Below are 20,099 nucleotides of genomic sequence, written 5' to 3'. Positions count from 1 at the left end.
TATGGACTCTGTGGGAGAGGGAGAGGGTGGGAAGATTTGGGAGAATAGCATTGAAACATGTGAAATGTCATGTATGAAACGAGATGCCAGTCCAGGTTCAATGCACGATGCTGGATGCTTGGGGCTGGTGCACTGGGACCACCTAGAGGGATGGTATGGGGAGGGAGGAGGGAGGAGGGTTCAGGATGGGGAACACATGTATACCTGTGGTGGATTCATTTTGATATTTGGCAAAACTAATACAATTATGTAAGGTTTAAAAATAAAATAAAATTAATTAAAAAAAATAAAAAAAACCCACTATGACACAGAAAAAAAAAAACCAACAACTTTGATCAGACTCCCAGCAATATCAAGCCTTTTTGAGCACAGCCTATTATGCTCAAAAAAGTAACTTCCACCCACCCATAAATCAGATTCAAAGACAAGCCAAGCCACTTTCTCAGAGGCAAACGTTTGCATTTGAGCTCCAGTGACAAGAAGTCCCCTCGCTGGTCAGGACGGTTGAGCAGCGTGTCTGGACAGGAAAGGCAGAGTTGCGCATGTGTCATGCAGGGTGGAGCCTGTTCCTATAAAGCCTGGGTCTGGGGAGGGTTGAGTCGGAACAGGAAGTGCAGCATTTGAGCAGTGGGTGCTGCCACACTATTGCAGATCTGGAAGTGTTGTAACAAGTCAGCAGGTTGTACTCACAGGATTATGCATTTTCTCTGACATTCCCTAAAGTGTGTTTGATAAGGTGTGACACAGATCCTGTGTCAATTTTCTTTACTGTCAAGACTGGAGACTATCTTTCCCTTCCACTGGATCGCCCAGTTGTGTGGGGTCCTGGGAAACAGAAAATCCTGCAGCTCTCATATTCTCAAATATATGAAAGCTGAGGAGGTATATACTAAAATATACATCGAAAAGTATGTATAAATATATACTAAAATATATTTTATTGTACATAAAATACATATATAAAAGTATATACTAAAATATATATATATATAAGTATACATATAAAAACATACTCTGAGGAAGTAAGGTGAGAAATTTTGGGGAACATCTTCAAATGCCTGGCTAGAATGGTTGGGCAGCCAGGAGTCGTAAAAGGCTATTTTGCAAATTATAAGATAAATAACATAAATGAAACAAAATAGAGTTGATCTCTGATAAGCTGGAAAAGAGCAAAATGTTATGATGGCATCTCAGGGTTTGTGGAATGGTGGGGATGACAGAGCCCTAAGCTTGATGGTCTAAACTTAAGCATCAAAAATGCTAAGTTTTGGATTAAGAGAAAGTGACAAAAGCATTCAAAAAGCCAGCGAGGAGGAGGCTGGGTCGCCAGTTGGGACCTTCTTAGTTCAAATACATCACTCTTCTGCTGAGTCACCTCGATGCTGAGCAGGAGGTGGGGAAAACCAACCGAGGAGGCGTTCAGGGACTTGGGCAGTCCTGAACGTTCTTCCAGCCCCCAAACAAGAAACGAGCTCCCGTTACCCGCACAGGGCCCTGGGTAAGCAACCCAGCGGCTGATGGTTTGGGATCATGGCTCCTTCAGTCTCTCAGAAGGCCTTACAGGAAGACCCTTCCAGTCTTTGCTGCAATGTCGGCTGCTTCCTCTGCATTTACACAGAGTGCAAGAGACTCGAGGGAAGGTCCTTTGGTGACACGTCAGATACACGTTCAAACCACATACATACCTCATCTCCATGCATATTTGCCACGTACTTGAATTCCGGAATCCCGATCCTGTGTTCCTTTGGAGAGCGTCCCACGACGAGAACCCACAGGTTTCTGCCTTTATGGGGGAGAAAGTACAGAAAAATGAGTAGCCTTTTGAAATGATGAATGAACTCTGGCAGAATGAGAATAGTGAACAATGATGCTACTTCTTCCACCTGATAAATGTTTCATGACCATCTCAGTTCATGCAACTAACACCTCTGTGCCTGGAACGCTTTTAATTTACTGCCAAGCCAAAATCCTTTCAATCAGCAGAAATATTTAACTTCTTATTCTAGAATGTGACTTTTAAAAATTGAAGGCTTAGTAGGTTACATAGATCTTATTCTTCCAAAATGTTTAGTAGACTTAGTAGGTTACATAGATCTGATTTTTCCAAAATTGTTTTTCCAAAAAGCATGCTCTGAGGTCCTGGTGCCTTATAGAAGTGATCTTGCTAATTCACACAATAACACGGAAATAATAATTGATAGTTGACTGGGAGGGAGCCATAACTCTCAGTGCAAGGAATGTGAAAAAACCAACAGCAAGAAAACATGAAACTCAGAAGGGAGACTGTTTTTACAGCAAATCCTGAGTCTTGTTGTATTCAAATGATCATGTAACAAAGCCTCTCAGCAGTGAGTGTCCTTGATGAGCACCAAGTCCTGTCGTGTAAGCTGGGAACCACAAACAATGCTGACAATGCCTCAAGGAAAACTTCTAAGTCCTAACTCTGCCAGATGGTGAGATTTGGACAGAGACTAAACATCATTGAAGATTCGCTCTGGGCAGATGTTACCACTGCATCTTTGGTTCATATTAACTCAGGCATTCCCTTGTCCTGAGCCAGTGAGATAGATTTTTAACCAGACTTTACAAAATGAAAACACTGACCTTCAAGAAATATTAAATAAACTGCTTATGATCACACAGCTAGTAAGAGGCTGTGATTTGAGCCCCAGAACCAAGACCTGAATTCTGGCCTATATGACTCAATTCTAGAGCTCTTAATACTAATGAAAACAGCCTGTCACTCAAGAAGCTTGGTGTCCTAATCAGCAAAATGAAGAGGTTTCTTTCAATTCTAAAATCACATTCTTTTTTTTTTTTTAATACACTTTAAAACTAGAGATTGGGGAAATGTATATTTGATATCTAGCACCTAGATACAAAGTTCACATATCTGTAATAGCTAAACCTTCTGTGGAATTCAAGAAGCCAGGAAAGGAATTTAACAGCAGTCTGTGGGCTAATGTGGAGCCCATTTCTGCAGAATTTCTAGTGTAGTTCCTTTAATCTGGGGATCCCATAGGTGGGGGAATACTCTCTTACCATAAAGAACTCAGGGAGAAGCAGATACTGGACTTGTTTTTTCCACCATTAATTCTTAATTTATTATAACAATCGTAGGACGATTCATCTTGACAGGGTAATGCTTTAAATTTAGTAATTGCAGAAATTGTCAAAAAACATCCCCAAAGGGCAAGTTTATCTGACTGATGCCACTTGTTCAGTGCAGACTACTCAGGTCATTCATTCACATCCATTTATTTAGTACTATTATGTTCATGCATTTAATCCTATAGATAGTTATGCTCTCTACACCCAGTGAGTCTCTGATCTAGAGAAGAACAGCATGCAAGAACATCATTACACTGGACTGTGACATATATGATCACAGAGTGTGTATAAGGTACTGGTGTGACTGTAGAATAAAGGAAGAAACTTTTCCAAGGAGTGGGATCACATAAAACTTTACAGACATAGGGTTTTAGAGCTGACTTCTGACCAGGGTTCTGAACGGTCACTCCAAGTTAGCCATGTGGACAAGTATCAGTACAATCCATTTGGTGGTTTCCCACCAGAACCACTTTATTAACCAGAATCTTTGATTCCCCCATATTACCAATTCTCAGATCACCTAGGGCTTCAAATTTAGCATGTTACCATTTTTCATGTGAAGCAAATAAGAGCTTTTTTCTATTAAACTTGGCTCTTTAGGTTTCCTTCTGGGGGATTCTTTTCTGTAGCTATTAATGCTTTCAAGGCTAGAATAACCACAGATTTGTATAGAATATGGTCTGGTCTTTGCAAGGAGATCCAACCAGTCCATTCTAAAGGAGATCAGCCCTGGGATTTCTTTGGAAGGAATGATGCTAAAGCTGAAACTCCAATACTTTGGCCACTTCATGCGAAGAGTTGACTCATTGGAAAAGACTCTGATGCTGGGAGGGATTGGGGGCAGGCGGAGAAGGGGACAACAGAGGATGAGATGGCTGGATGGCATCACTGACTTGATGGACGTGAGTCTGAGTGAACTCCGGGAGTTGGTGATGGACAGGGAGGCCTGGCGTGCTGCAATTCATGGGGTCACAAAGAGTCGGACACGACTGAGCGACTGAACTGAACTGATGGTCTGGTCCCCTCACAAGCAAGGAAAAAAATTCAGTATCATCTTGACGTTGTTGTTTACAGCTGCCAAGTTGTGTCCGACTCTTTTGCTACCCCATGGACTATACCCCATCGGGCTCCTCTGTCCATGGGATTTCCCAGGCAAGAATACTGGAGTGGGTTGCCATTTCCTTCTGTAAGGAATCTTTCCAACCCAGGGATCAAGCTCATGTCTCCTGCATTGGCAGGTGGGTTCTTTACCATTGAACCACCAGGGAAGCCCATCACCTCGACACAAGGTTTCTCAATTGTTTTCTAACTCTGGATTTGCAAAGCTGACCTGTAATATAAAGGATAGTGTAAGACAAGAAAAACCTGACTTGACATAGGTATTCAATATTATTTGAGGGCTTCCCTGGTGGTCCAGAGGTTAAGAATCCGCCTTGCAATGCAGAGAACACCGGTTTGATCCCTGGTTTGGGAAGATTCCACATGCTGCAGAGCAACCAAGCACGTAGCGCCACAACTAAGCCTGCACCCTAAAACCCGTGTGCCAAAAATTACTGAAGGCCACTTGCCCTAGAGCTGCTGCTCCGCAACAAGGGAAGCCGGGGCAACGAGAAGCCCACACACCGCGACGGGAGAAAACCACATGCAGTGACAAGGACCCAGCGCAGCCTAAAAAAAAAATGTGTGTGTGTGTGTGTACTTTGGTTCAAGGAAGTTGGGAAATCAAACCAATAAAATCTAAATGAAAAAATATTGGTAGTAACTCAATCTCAATTTCAGCATGAATGGCTCCTAAGTGAACAGCAAAATGAGAAACTTACCTTGAATAACCCTCCATGGCACCAAGCCTGAGGATGAAAACAACCCATAAACCTGAAGATATTCACCCAATGCTTTTGGAAAGCTAAGCCTCTTGAAAGTTTTTAACCCGCCTCTCTAATAAACACGGGTTATCTCTGGCTTAGACTAGAGTAAATGCACAAAGGACAGACTATTGACTTTTCACAGCCTGATTGCCAAGGTGAGGCTAATTCAAACAAGATTTTTTTTTTTTCTATCAAGGTTGGACAGGCTGCCTTTATCCCTCCAAGTTCCTGCTTTGAACTTTGAGCACCTACTTTGAACTTTGAACTCGAGCACCAGGTGTGCTCAAGAGCTCTGAAATGCTCAGCCACTTTCTCTCCACTACAAAGTAAAATTGTCAGTATCTGTGTCCAGGAACCTTCTCCAGGCTTGACTCCAAGCCCAGGGATGTGACATGGTGCCCAACTGGGCACCTAACTGGGTTTGCTTGTAGGACCAGAAAAGTGTTACCATTCAAAAGGCTTCACAAAGATTCGCAAGGCAAGGAAACAGAACACTCTAGGCATTCAGGAGAAAGTAGGAGGAGAAGCTTGAAAAACGAAGTACAGTGTCAACAGGGAGAAACTGAAGGAGTGTTATTCCCCTACCAGAATCACTGGATCCTTGGAAAAGCGCCAATCCCTGAGCCCCATCTCCCAAATCACACTCCAGGGGGAGGGTCCCCAACCTGCACTTAACAGGCTCCTTTGGTGATTCTGAGGCCCATTAAAGTTTGAAAGCTGCTCAGATTGAGGCAGTGAATGTCCAGATAGATTTGGGCGGTAAAATCATCTCATTTTACATACAATCATGAACATGTTTCTATATGAACAAATATACTTTGACTACACCTTTTAAAATGGCTGTTTGACATACATCAACATGAATCCGCCACGGGTATACACATGTTCCTCATCCTGAACCCTGCTCCCACCTCCCTCCCCGTACCATCCCTCTGGGTCATCCCAGTACACCAGCCCCAAGCATCCTGTATCCTGCATCAAACCTGGACTGGCGATTTGTTTCTTATATGATATTAAACATGTTTCAGTGCCATTCTCCCAAATCATCCCACCCTCTCCCTCTCCCACAGTGTCCAAAATAAATAAATTTAAATTAAAAAAATAATAAAATGGCTGTTTGATATTGTATTACACAAATGTAGTATCATTCATTCAACAATGCTCCATGGTTAGGTGTCCAAATATAAGTAATTTATGTAAATTACAGCATGTCCACTTAAATTATGTACAGAATTTTTAATGTAAAATATTTTACCATGGCAAAGAAATCAGAGTACAAAATTATATAATTACAACCATGTAAAATAGACTATTCACTAACAAAATACCATGGAACAAAACAGCTCCAAAGCATATAAAGCCTTAAATGAAATAATTGATGAGTCCCTATAAGAACTGAAAATAGCACACTGTCAGTAAAAATGGGCTAAGTGATAGGGTTATAAAACCAAGACTTTGCTTTCACTTTTCCATCTTTCTAGTTTTTAAAAATAAAACACTAAATCTTATTGTTTATTAAGTTCATATACTGTATGCTGAGCTTTATAATACCTGATCTTTACACTTTATAATACTTGATCTTTACAACACCTCTGTGTGGTGGGTGATACCCACAATTCATTGATATAAGTGGTAGAACCAGGAGTCAAACCCAGGTCTGTCTGATTCCAGTATCTGTGTTCTTCTGATGACTCCAGGCTCTTCCTGCAAGTAATAGGTAGGTCAGGGCCAATCCCACTCTGGGCGCATAGTTCCCCAGCAGCTCTTTCAGCATCACACTGCCATAATTTGTCCCTGGAACAAGTTCCAGCATGCCACCCGTCTATGACCACTGAGCCATAGCAATACACCTGAACTTACGGCTGCCCTACAGGGACGGTCCATACCAGGTGTTGATATAACAATCCCTAAGTAAAACTGTCAGTATCTGTGTCCAGGAACCCTCTCCGGGCTTGACTCCAAGCCCAGGGATGTGACATGGTGCCCAACGGGGCACCTAACTGGGTCTGCTTGTAGGACCAGAAAAGTGTTACCATTCAAAAAGCTTCACAAAGATCCGCAAGGCAAGGAAACAGAACACTCTAAGCAGTGGAGAGAAAGTGGCTGAGCATTTCAGAGCTCTTGAGCACACCTGGTGCTCAAGAGAGCACCCAGAGAGAAGTGGAATCCAGAGAGAAGTGGAATCCCTGTGTGGGTGGCCTGGTCCCAGGAGCAGACCTGCAGTGATGACAAGGCTGGTGATGCGCAAGGTCCAACCCATGAGGCGCCAGCCTCCAGGGTGATAGATCAGTTGTTTCCCAGACTAGAATATTTCTCTTTGTGTCCTTAAAATTACCCTTTGACCTAAGTCAAAGCTCAGGGGACCTTGCTTGATGCCTGAGTTTGTGTCTTCATACATAAGTGGGACCAACAGCTCTACTGGCAAGAGTGACGTGAAGCTGGCGAGTTCCTCCTGTCTTCCCTAAAAAAGAAGCCAACACTCCAACACCAAACCTTCAATCTCACTTATGCTCATTCCCATTACTACACACACAAAGGCAGCCCGGCCTCAAATAATGTCCCAGAGGACCTGAAAAATAGCACATAACTTTGGTCGGGTTAAACATGTAGTCTCCGTGACCTCGGGCCTGGAAGTGGAAGAGGAAGTTCCTGCTAAGTGGCTTATGACAAACAACACAAACAACTGCAAACAAAACAGGGACAACGTCTCCAGCATGGCTGTGTTTGCACGGTAGCATGCCTCACAGTTCAGAGCATTTGATATATATTCACTTGGCCCTGATGACCATAAGCAGTAGGTAAAAGATTATCCTTTCACACAGGTGGAGGCGCTATCCTAGGGAAGCTCACAAGGCCATGGTTCTCACGTGTGGTCCCAAGACCAGTATCATCACATCCTCTGGGAACTTGTTAGAAATGCAGGTTCTCAGACTCCACCCCTAAGTACAGACTCCACCCCTAAGTACAGAGACCGTGGGGGTGACGACCTGCAGTCTGTGTCTTAATGAGCTCCCCAGGGCATCCTCATGCTCGCTAAAGTCTGAGAACCACAGACACAGAGATCAGACTTGTGGACACGGTGGGGAACAGAGAGGGTAGGACGTAATAGAGAAAGTAGCATTGACGTATTTACGCTATCAGGTGTAAAACAGCTAGTGGGAAGCTGCTATATGACACAGGGAGCCCGGCCTGGCAGTCCATAACAACCTAGAGGGGTGGGATGGAGAGGGGAGGGAGGAGATAAACGTATAATTATGGCTGATTGGTATTGTGTTGGTTTCTGCCCTACAACAACGTTGTAAAGCAATTATCCTTCAATTAAGAATATACATAAAGCTTGAGAGCCATAGTAACCAAGGACGGAGCTGGAAGGCCTATTCAGAGCCTGCTCTGTTCTTAACCACTATGCTGCACTGTTCCAGTCACCTAAGGGACAGAAAGGATCAAAGAAACGTGAACCTGTGCCCATAAATTGCCAGGTGCCATTTCTGGTGTTGAGATTTTCCTTTATCCCCTCTGGAGAACTGGAAATGGGAGGAGGGCTTTCAAGGACCCTATGAGGATGGTCTGAGAAGTTAAAGCTATCATCTCCTTGCTTTAGTGTGCAAATTTCAGACTGGTCTGCAAACTAGTGTACACCAGCTTGTCCCCAGACTGTTCTCTATTCAAGGATTACTGGTAAGCCTCAGTGGCTCTGCCCCAAAGCTCTGGAATCTTGAGACAGACCTACTTCAGAGGTTTGTCTGCTAAGCTGACTAGGCTGAAAAAGTAGGGTAGGTGGAGTAGCAAGAGGAGGAAGGACATGGACAAAACTCAACTGCTCTACTCAGATCTTTTCTGGGACAAAAAAAAAATTCACACACACACTCTTCCAACATGGCAAATGGCCCAGCAGTCACTGGGGCTTCTGCATTGAGTTGAGAAGTCTGGCCAGCCCATGTGAATGCCCCGTCTGTCTGATTCTGTACATGCAAAGCTGTGAACCCATCCTTGGTAAGATGCAATGATTCCAATCCCCAGTCAGCCACATGACGTCCTGGAGCTTTAATGCCATTTACTGTGTAGTGGGCTCAGAATTCCTGATATTGCTCCTGAACAGAGGAACTTGTCAAGAAGGGGTTCAGTGGCGCAGAAAGAAATTGGGCGACCTAGAGGTCCTTCTGCTACTGTGACAAGAGCAAGTGCCCTGCTCCGCCTGGAAGCAGCCATGGGACTGGGCTGCCTCTTGCCTCTGGCAGTTCTATTCTAGCTAGAATGCTAGGACCCCGAGTTTTGGTCCCTTTTTCCCCCATGACATCAAAGTACAATCCAAGCTCCTCAGCACGGCAAGTGGCCTCTCATGGACTGTGGCCTTGCTGCCTCTAGCCTTCTACCACAATTCCTTACACTGGGCTCCAGGCAGTCTTAATTTAATCATGTGTGATTCTAATGGGAGCTACCATCAGCCTTGATGCCTATAAATATACGCTCTTGCTCCCGCATGGATAGTCCTCTATCTACCTGATCAAAGTGGCCGGCTTCCTCTTGCCTTTCCAAGGCTCAACCGAAAGCCCCCTCCCATCCATCACCTTTCTTAGCCTTCTTCCTTGATCCCATATTTTACCCGCCTGAGTTGCACTGTCTTTTGAATGCCTCCCACATGCTTCTGCAACCCCTCTCCTAACACTAAAACCACCGGTTTTCCTGCAGGCATGGGACTGTGCACCTCTGTGCTTGTGGGAGCTGGTGTCATGCCTGGCACAGATGTAGTAGGTGGCCAATAAATGCTTGCTAAATGAATGGATGGCTGGAAAAATGATCAAATAAGTTCAGCTGGAGCCAGGGTCCAGGACCGAAGAAAAGGCTTACAGCTAGTCTACAAAGAACTACTGGGGTGGGCTCTGAAAAAGCTCCAAATTTCTAGATCAATCCCAGGGTTTTCAGACCTTCTTGGGGATATTTCCATACAAGAGACTGCTGAGGTCCAAACAAAATATCTGGCTTCCGATTAGATTCTTCGGTCATCATGGGGACATGGGATTCCATTTGCTGACTTATTTGTCCCCATGGCACTAATGCTGTGAAACCACACCTGAGAAATGGAGATGTTAGTTTCATGTTACTGCTTCCTGAACAAGTCAGTAGGGAAGTTTGGGGGTTTCAATTTCTAAATCAGAAATTCTTCTGATTGCTTGGGGACATTATCTTTTTCAATTGAGAAGAGAAAAGGAAAAACCTGAAGATGTACTGAATTGGAAGACATTTTCCTTTCTTCCTTTTTTTTGATTTAAGACTAGTCACGATTCCCAGAGAAGCTGAGTGTTTGTCTCATTAATCACCAACCATCAACCCAAACAAGAAGATGGCAGGAAATTCCTCTGCCTTCCTCCTCTTTCAACTCTACCTTCTCTATTCCTCCCACTCGATTCCCAGGTCAGAAGCTGATAAATCTGTTGCACTTCCTCTAAAAATTTTTAATTTTTAAGCTATAAGAGATTTTTTTTTTAAAAATTAAGTTTTAAAAGCTAGCCATAATTCTCATGTCCCAGCCGCCCTAATTTTTTTTATGTTCCCTTCTAGTCTTTTTTCATAGAGAGACAGGAAACTTGTTTTAAATCCCCAAAGTGAAAATCTCTAGAGGCCTCATACTATAAAAAGCTGCGAACTTCCGCTTTTGGTGCCTTAGGGGAGAGGTCAAACAAAATCAAATCTTCGTTTTGAAGAATGGCTCAGTTTTAACAGCCAAATTAAATATCATCTTAAAGTACAAACAAGTACTTGAGATTTTTTAAAAACGCTATTTTAAAAGGTCAATCATTATAGCTGGCTCTATGTTTATTGTCCGTTGGTGGGTTCTCTTTTAAGGTTTTCCAGGGGCATTCTGGTTCCTTGTTAGTGTTTTGGTTCTTTCTTCCCAGTTGGTGGCTTTACTTCTTATCCATTCCTGGGGGTGTCACACAGCTGTGTTTTACAATGAGGTCAATTCAGATCCATTTGAGCCCTTCCTCCATGCTCCCTCCCTCAAACCCCAGTTCGTTGGAGGCCTGCTTATCCTAATTGCCTATTTATTGCTACCATAAGAACTCATCCTTCAGTGGCAAGGAATAATGGCAATTTCTTTACTAGTTTTCTCATAAGCTGCTTAGAAGAACAAAGGCCTTGTCTCTCAGTCATCCTACTTGTTGCATTTGTACCTAAAAGGCTTTCATTTCAAAGTAAAGGAAGCCAGGGTTCAGACAGAAATATGCTGATCTTCTAACAATGGGAGAAGCCCCGGAGTTGCCAAAATAAGGCTCCTTTAAGGTCTAAACTTGACCTAAAAGTAGGACTATTGGTGCTTTTGTGGGATGAACAAACTCCCACAAATTCTCACTGGTTTTACCATTCTGAGATTTAAGTTTCACAGTTGGGTCAATAATTTAGTTAAGTACATCTAAACCAGAATTTCATATATGAAATTCTGTACAACATATACCTCCAAATAGCATCTGAGAGCTCTTGACAGATATGCAATGTCCCTCTCGTGGCACCTTATGTAACGATGCCTTGTGCAGGTTTTAGAATCAAATTGCCAGCGTTTAAACCCCCCAGCTTTGACACTTACTACCCATATGGTATTGGGTAAATTGCTTAATCTTGTTGAGTGGATTTAGTTTTTATGTTATAGGATTGATGGTACCTATACCACATGGGATTTCTATCTCATTTAATCCTCACAAACTTTATAAACAGTGGCAGAAACACGATGAGCACATGTTTGTTTGAAGGCCCTGAGTTGAACTGATGGATGTTACTACCGGCCCTATGGACTTCCCTGGTGGTTCAGTCAGTAAAGAATCCACCTGCAATGCAGAAGACTTGGGTTTGATCCCTGAGTCAGGAACATCTCCTGGAGAAGGAAAGGGCAACCTACTCCAGTATTCTTGCCTGGAGGATCCCATGGGTAGCCTTGTGGGCTACAGTCCATGGGGTTGTAAAGACTCAGACACGGCTTAGTGACTACACCACCACCACAAGCCCTAGGAGATGATGCAGCGTCAGAGCAATGAAAGAAAAATTTCAACTGTAAACAGTGTCCCTAACATATGGACAGACCCATCATGCCCCCAAAATGTGTCTTTCAGAAAATGTGCAGATCAGTTCAGGTAGACCAAAATCAGCTACAGTTTTTTAAAAAACTGAAGTGTGGATTCACAGAATGAACAGGCTGCCTTCAGAAAACATGTCCTTCAAAACTGATGGTGACAGCATGAAAACTGTCACGAATGTTCATACCACCAGACATCAGGTGAATTTACTTAAGCCCAAGAACTGAACCTCATTCAGAACTCCCAGAGCAAAATGCCTGAGGCTGGTGCTGAGCCTGGAAGCAGCACTGCCATAAGGAAAGTGAGGAAGCAGGTTGCCTTGGCCAGCTGTGCTGAACCGTAAATGCATCTTTCACAACGTGTTCTTACGTGGTCTGTTGCCAAAGTGATTGAAGCCATCACTCAGATTTTAATAGTCTCCAGGAGATGGAGGCTGGAAATCATGTTAAGATTCCCAGTCTGGTCCTGCCGTGGAGAGACGCCAACTCATCACTGTAGGCGGGCAACCCCAGTGCTTGTCGACAAAGAACTGGTTCATTAGGAATCAGTCAGTGACAAAAAACTGGTCCAATGGGAGAAGATGGTCAATGTCAACAAAAGGCAGGGGGACTGGCCCAGATTACAAGACTAGAGATACAACACGATAGGCAGTGTGTTTCCAATTTTTGATTGGATTCTAAGGGAAAAAAATGTTATAAGAGGCATTCTTGGGGCCATTGGAGAACTTTGATATTGTTCATTGAGTAATTATTTTCTTAACTCAATAATGGCGTGCTGTGGTTAAGAAGTCATATTTAGATGGTGTATGCTTAGATGTTTGTAAGTAAGCACGCTATTTACCATTTCTAATAGTTCACTGAAACCCATAGATAGAGCTCATGAGAGAGAGAAAGCAAATGTAGCAAAATATTAACAGCTGGTACATATATAAATGAAAACTGAATATTTAATATTTCTGCAATCTTTCTATAGGTTTGAAACATTTCAAAATAAAAGCTGGAGGGGACAGGATTTGTCGAAGATAATGGTAAAAAAAAAAAAAATCATAGCCTGATTCACTGGTTTCCGTAGTTTGCAAAGTGAGATGCAGGCTCAGAAGAGGTCAGAGTTATTCACCTGAAAGGTGAAGTCATGGTTGGGGGTAGGTGGGGGATGGAGGCCCCAAGGTGAGAAATTCACAGGTTGCCTCTTTCTGAAGAAAACACAAAACTATACTAGAAAGGGGGTTAAGAAGTTACTATGTAAACTATCCAAAACCAAGGCACAATAGCTTTTTTTTTTTTTTAATTTATTTGGCTGCACTGGGTCTTAGCTGTAGTATGCAAACTCTTAGTTGTGACTTGTGGCATATAGTTCTCTGACTGGGGGTCAAACTTGGACCCCCTGCATTGTGAGCTCAGAGTCTTAGCCTCTGGACTATGAGGGAAGAGCCCAAAATAGCTTATTAAATCTCCATATATATTGAGAAAGAAAAATCATCTCGATGAAAATATGAATGTGAACTAAAGGATGTTTTTAAATTTCTATTACAACCAGAAAAAAATTAAAGAAGTATTTTTAAATCACATAATTTATGTGATCACTGAGTTTTCTGGTCACCAAGTCATTAACTTAGCAAAGGTCAAGTGATTAACATAGAATAAGAAGCTTGGATGGTGGGGAGCATTAATCGTGAGTTTCATGTCTTCCTCAGGATTGGGCTTTGGATCAGGGGAAAAAAAGATGTAGATGGCTGAATTTTTCTCTCTGCCTGAATTTGGTCACCACTCCTGTTCGGACTTTGGGTAGAACAGAGCAGTAAGACTGCTACAAGTGAGGAAGCGGAGGGGAGGCAGGGACAGGCTCTGGCTGCTGAGAAGGCAAGGATGAGAAAGAGCCTGTGGACGTGAACTTGGAAAGTTTCTGGCTTTCAAGGGTCCTTTCATTTATCCTTTGACAAAATCACAGCATAAATTTGTTGTCAACAAACTTAAGAAGCTACATGATAATCACTCAACCTCTTTCAAGAGTGGTGAGTATGAGATTTATTTTTTTCCTATCTTTTGGCCATGCTGCATGGTACGTGGGATCTTAGTTCCCCAACCAAGGACTGAACCTATGCCCCCTGCATGGGCAGCATGGAGTCTTAACCACTAGACAACCAGGCAAGTCCCTGTTTCTGTTTATTTTTGATATAGCCAAGAAGAATGTGAGCATATTTAACATTATAGTTCTACATCATTTAAGCCATGAACTGGTGCTAATTAACTTCTGTAACAAAGCAGCATGTTAAATTCATTGCAAAGTCAGTACAAATATAAATATTTACTTCAAAACAAAACCACAAGAATCACTGCTTTGGCATTCACATCTTTGCAACACCCAAGCTTCAGAAATTATCAATGGATTTCTCAAGCTTACAAGAGTCAGCAATGACGCTTTCAGCAGACCCATGGACAACTGTCACTCACTGAGGGGCATTAGAAGGTGAGCTGCTCTAGTAGGAATTTCTATTGATTTGGGGCTTTTCTAGTATTGCACTGAGAATTTGATTATTAGGATTACAGAGGGAGTAGCATATTTAAATGATGTCATAATCAAGGTATCTGAGGAAGAATTCAAAGATTTCAGGAAACCATATCTGCTTAAAATCCTGATATTTTACATAATTTCCAAAGTGTTTCACATACTTTCACATGTCATCTTATCACTTAATCCTTAGCAAAAACCCCATGAGATATGTAAGGCAAGCAGTACCCTCATTTTACAGTTGAAAGAATAGGCCCTGACAGCTTGGAGTCAAATTGGCTTTTTGTTTTACTCTAAGATTAATGTTTGTTCCACACCGCTCCTTCAACATAAAGTAGAACTTCCTCTCTTACCACTTTAGATGCAATAGTTGTTTCTCTTTCTTGGGACAAAGAACTTGAGGCATCTAACTCCTGAATCCTGAGGCATTTGACTCCCAAAATAAACCTACAGCTTCATCTCCCACATCACTCTCCCCTCCCAACAAAAGCAATTCTCAGTAAGTCACTTCTCCAATAATGGCATTAGACTCATTAATTAAGAAGCTTTGGGAATGTAATGTGCTTTTGTGCCTAGAAGAGGTTTTGAGACCCTTCTTACCCTTCAGGTCAATGTTATCTGCAAAGTAGACCTATGTCCAGATGGACAAAGAAATGATCATTTACTTTGGAAGTTGCTCAGGAAGCAACAGTTAGAACTGGACACGGAACAACAGACTGGTTCCAAATAGGAAAAGGAGTACATCAAGGTTGTATATTGTCACCCTGTTTATTTAACTTATATGCAGAGTACATCATGAGAAACACTGGGCTGGAAGAAGCACAAGCTGGAATCAAGATTGCCAGGAGAAATATCAATAACCTCAAATATGCAGATGACACCACCCTTATGGCAGAAAGTGAAGAGGAACTCAAAAGCCTCTTGATGAAAGTGAAAGAGGAGAGTGAAAAAGTTGTTTTAAAGCTCAACATTCAGAAAACGAAGATCATGGCATCTGGTCCCATCACTTCATGGGAAATAGATGGGGAAACAGTGGAAACAGTGTCAAGACTTTATTTTTTTGGTCTCCAAAATCACTGCAGATGGTGACTGCAGCCATGAAATTAAAAGATGCTTACTCCTTGGAAGGAAAGTTATGACCAACCTAGATAGCATATTCAAAAGCAGAGACATTACTTTGCAAACAAAGGTCAGTCTAGTCAAGGCTATGGTTTTTCCAGTGGTCATGTATGGATGTGAGAGTTGGACTGTGAAGAAAGCTGAGCGCCAAAGAATTGATGCTTTTGAACTGTGGTGCTGGAGAAGACTTTGAGAGTCCCTTGGACTGCAAGGAGATCCAACCACTCCATTCTGAAGGAGATCAGCCCTGGGATTTCTTTGGAAGGAATGATGCTAAAGCTGAAACTCCAGTACTTTGGCCACCTCATGTGAAGACTTGACTCATTGGAAAAGACTCTGATGCTGGGAAGGATTGGGGGCAGGAGGAAAAGGGGACGACAGAGGATAAGATGGCTGGATGGCATCACTGACTCGATGGATGTGAGTCTGAGTGAACTCCGGGAGTTGGTGATGGACAGGGAGGCCTGGCGTGCTGTGATTCATGGGGTTGCAAAGAGTCAGACATGACTAAGTGACTGGACTGAACTGAACTGAAGCTTCCCAACAGTTTTTCTGGCTGTGCATGTACAACTGACTGATCAAAAATCTTAAGCTGAAGATCATAGCTTTAACAATGCCACCTTGTACCTATAGCTGCAGCTTTGGCTCAATATGTCCAAGGAAACAACACCGTATGTTCAAGCCCTGAGCTGTCTGCCGGAGCAGATCCAAGATTACATGGATTGCTGCCACTGAACACTTCAAGGTCAGAAAATCTCCCAGAGCCAACTTTTCTGCTTCAGACTGTATAATTATCTTGCATCTCAGGTCAGCTTCTACCTTAAAATGTGGGTTGAGCAATGCCCATTTCTAAAGAAGCAAGAGGAAATGCAGCTGTTAATCAGCCACCAAATGTTACTCACCCACTAAAGGACATCTTATCTTGATTTTTGTTAGTTTATATGTATTTAATGAACAATTATGCCTTTCTAATTTCACAATGATATGAGGTGGCTTGCTCACATAGCACGTGGCTCACTGGCAAACTATTCTCAAGAGAGAGTGGGCCAGATGCCATGTCCAAAAGCTATGATCAAGCACGTAAGTGTATGATGCACATCCGGTCTCTTGAAAGGCACCCTCTTTTTCAGGGTCTCTGACACAAGAATCTCAGTGAAAAGTCCCAATAGTTGCAAGAAGCCATTCCAGAAACCCCTTTTTTGACTATATTAGCCACTTTCCTACAACGGGTCGGTGTAGCCCTGGTGCATCTCACATCTCCTAGGACAGGGCCGGCTCCACACTTATCATCTGCTGCACATGGTGGCTGGCCTTCATCCCCTCTGACAGCGTGCCTGTGTTTACTTCAGTTGAGTTTAACACATTTGGAGACAGGGCCCTTATTCAAGCTGTCACCTAATTCACTTCAGTACTCTCAGTCAAATAATTGGGCTGTACAGATGAGGCAGATTCTTCAAGGATGGGCAACAAGATTTGCCAGGGTTTCTCATTGCTCAATAAGCCAGCAAGCTGGGCCACAGAGTTACTAATAGGGCAACACCTTGAGATGTGCCCAACCATCCTTCAGAATCAGGTGCACTCTTGAAGGCCAGTGACTTCGTGCTCTTCAAACTGCCCTCCCCACTTAACCCACATGTAAGTGGGCATGAAATGGTATGAGAGAGGCCCACCAGGGAAGCTGGGCACAACAGTTTTAACCATGGCATGTGCATTTGGATAGAAGGGGAAGAAGAGGCAGTGGAGGATGTGAATGGTGATGGTTGTGTACAAAGGACTTCTATCTAATGGAGATAAACTTGAGTAGAAAAGAGCCAGGCTTGGAGTTTACTCTCTTTCCATTAACATGCAGGAGGAATTTAAGATACCTCTCATTCCAGCATGAAAATGATTCAGAGAAACCTTGTTGTGGGCATGTTATACAGTGTTTCTGCATTTTTGTGACTCTAAAGTCATTAAGATACATCTCTATCTACGCTATATCCTATAGCGTGAGTTCAATCATTCTCCAAAAAAATTTTTTTTTGCCAATGCCTTGTGGCATGTAAGATTTTAGTTCCCCAACCAGGGATCAAACCTGTGCCCCTGCAGTGGAAGTACAGAGTGTTAACTACTGGATCACCAGGGAGGTCCCATGAATAATTCTTCTGCTCATCTTGCATAGTCTTGCTGCTGGCCAGGGTTAAGTAGGTCGGTAGCATCACTGTGTTTCTTATGAGCAGGTCTCCGGGTTTCCTGCAGCAGTGTTATCTGGGGTATTTGTTAAAACTGCAAGCTTGTGGGCCCCATCCAGATTGGGAACCTCTAGATATGAGTTCAGGAGTTTGCATTTTTCCTAATTCCTCAGCTGACTATAATATACATCATTAAAAAAAAAAAAAAAAACAACCTTTTCAGTAAAATACAGTACACATACAGGAAACTATACATTTTACAGCTCGCTGTGGATTTTATAAACTGAACACACAGATGTCCAGCCAGCATGTAGAAGCATGCTTGTGCCTGCTCCCAGGCACTATCCATTTCCAACTGCGGATTTACTCATAGTGTTGTATGTAAATGTAACTCCTTCTCAGGGCTGTGTAGTATCTCGTCCTATGATGCAAACCATATTGAGAACCATTTCCTTCAGAATGCAGCACACCAGCCCTGCGTGGATGTGCCACAGAGCACTTATGTGTACCTGGAGCCAGACCACATAGGTCCAGACTGGGATTCTGTGACTTCCTATGTGATGCCAGGCTCCTCCTCAGCTCTGGAGCCTGTTTTCTCATGTGTAAAATAAGGCTTATTTCTGTATCTCATGGGGTTGTTATGAGGGGTAAGTGAGCTAATATTTGAAAAGCACTTAAACAGAGCCTTGCACATACCAATCAACATACATGTTTGATAAATGGATTAGTATTTTTAAACTCAGTGTAACACAGACACTAAAGGCTCAAATGGATCTAATGCCAAAGGAAGAAGGGTACCAAAGTGGCTTTGCGTGGCTTAGCCCAGACTAGATCACACTCCACCCCTCCCCCCCTTTAAAGAATCATCTACCTGAATTTTGTTCATTTGTTACCTTATTTCTGCCACTTTTGCTTTCTTATATCTAAAAGAGTGTTAATCAATATACCACTTTTACTAACCACTGGTAGTCAGAACTAATGGGAATGAAGTGAATCATTCATGTAGTGTTGGATTATTTTTAAATAGGAGACTATCCCAAACTCATTTTTGTCCCAGATGATGAATTGATAAATTCTATTATATTACTACTAGAAACACCAAAGAATCCCATCTCTGATTCACTCCGGCTTGTTTTCTTATTCTTGTATTCTGAAGTTGACATAGTGTTTATTTGAGATGACTCATGTATTTCCTGAGTCGCTGTAGCTCCCAGGACACAAGGTCAGCCAGAGCTCTTCTTTCTGTCCATATCTAGGTTCATTATGACCCAAATCCACTCCACAGGCCACAGCCCTCTTTTCCCATCACTTTACGTTTCCTCCTCCGGAGTCCACTTATAAGTGTGTTTTCAAAATCATCATTACTCTTTCTGCTTACAAAAATCATGCATACTTTTTAAAAAATTGAACATTTAAAAATATATACTGTAGGATGTGAAATCCATCCACACACCACTTCATTCACCAAAATAGATTCCAGATGGATTCAGGTGCTAAATGTAAAAACTAAAACTACAAAGTACTAGAAAAAGTATAGAATACATTTATGACCTTGGGGGTAAAGAAGGCCTTTTAAAATGAGACATAAAATAAAAAAGCATAAAGAAAAAGATTGATGAATATGACTTCATAAAAATTTAAAACTTCTATAAGGCAAAAGATGTTGAAAATAACATTTAAAGACAAGCCACAGAATGGGTGAAAATATTTGCCACACATGTAACAAAGACTACCCTAAATACCTAAGAAGGCCTACACATAAGTAGAAAAATAGGCATTAGGCATGAGAAAATAAAAATGGCCAATAAACTTTGAATGTAAATTCCACAGGAGCAGAAATTTGTTCACTGCTGTCTCCAGCATCTGGGGCAGTACCCTGATGTTTATTTAATGTGAAGTAAAATGTGAAAACATGCTCCTTTTAAGTTTCAATCATGAAAACACAATTTTAAAGGAGACATATTTTGCCCATTGGATTGGAAAAAAATTTCAGTGTTGGTTACGAGGTGGGGAAATGTACACACTTGTGTGGTGCTGGAAGTGTAAATATACATTCTTGTTGTTTAGTCATTAAGTCATGTCCAGCTCTTTTTGCAACCCCGTGACTGTAGTCCACCAGGTTCCTCTGTCCATGGGATTTTCCAGGCAAGACTACTGGACTAGGTTGCCATTTTCTTCTTCAGGGGATCTCACCCGCAACTTCTGCATTGGCAGGCAGATTCTTTACCACTGAGCCACCAGGGAAGCCCAGTAGACAT

General features: G+C 42.4%; 1 protein-coding gene across 1 annotated transcript in view; it reads right to left on the bottom strand.

Annotated features, from left to right (window-relative positions):
* The window catches only part of CPM (carboxypeptidase M), a 75,250-nt gene that overhangs the window by 30,360 nt on the left and 24,791 nt on the right, over window positions 1-20,099 (bottom strand). Inside the window, exon 3 of the mRNA XM_010841556.1 lies at window positions 1,686-1,783. Within this exon, the coding sequence (XP_010839858.1) occupies window positions 1,686-1,783 (98 nt within the window). The remainder of the gene's footprint in view (window positions 1-1,685; window positions 1,784-20,099) is intronic.

Source organism: Bison bison, unplaced genomic scaffold (genome assembly GCF_000754665.1).
Source record: "Bison bison bison isolate TAMUID 2011002044 unplaced genomic scaffold, Bison_UMD1.0 scf7180017864163, whole genome shotgun sequence".
Classification (NCBI taxonomy): Eukaryota; Metazoa; Chordata; class Mammalia; order Artiodactyla; family Bovidae; genus Bison; species Bison bison.
The sequence above is the reverse complement of the archived record's forward strand: the minus strand, read 5'-3'. Positions and strand labels throughout refer to the sequence as shown.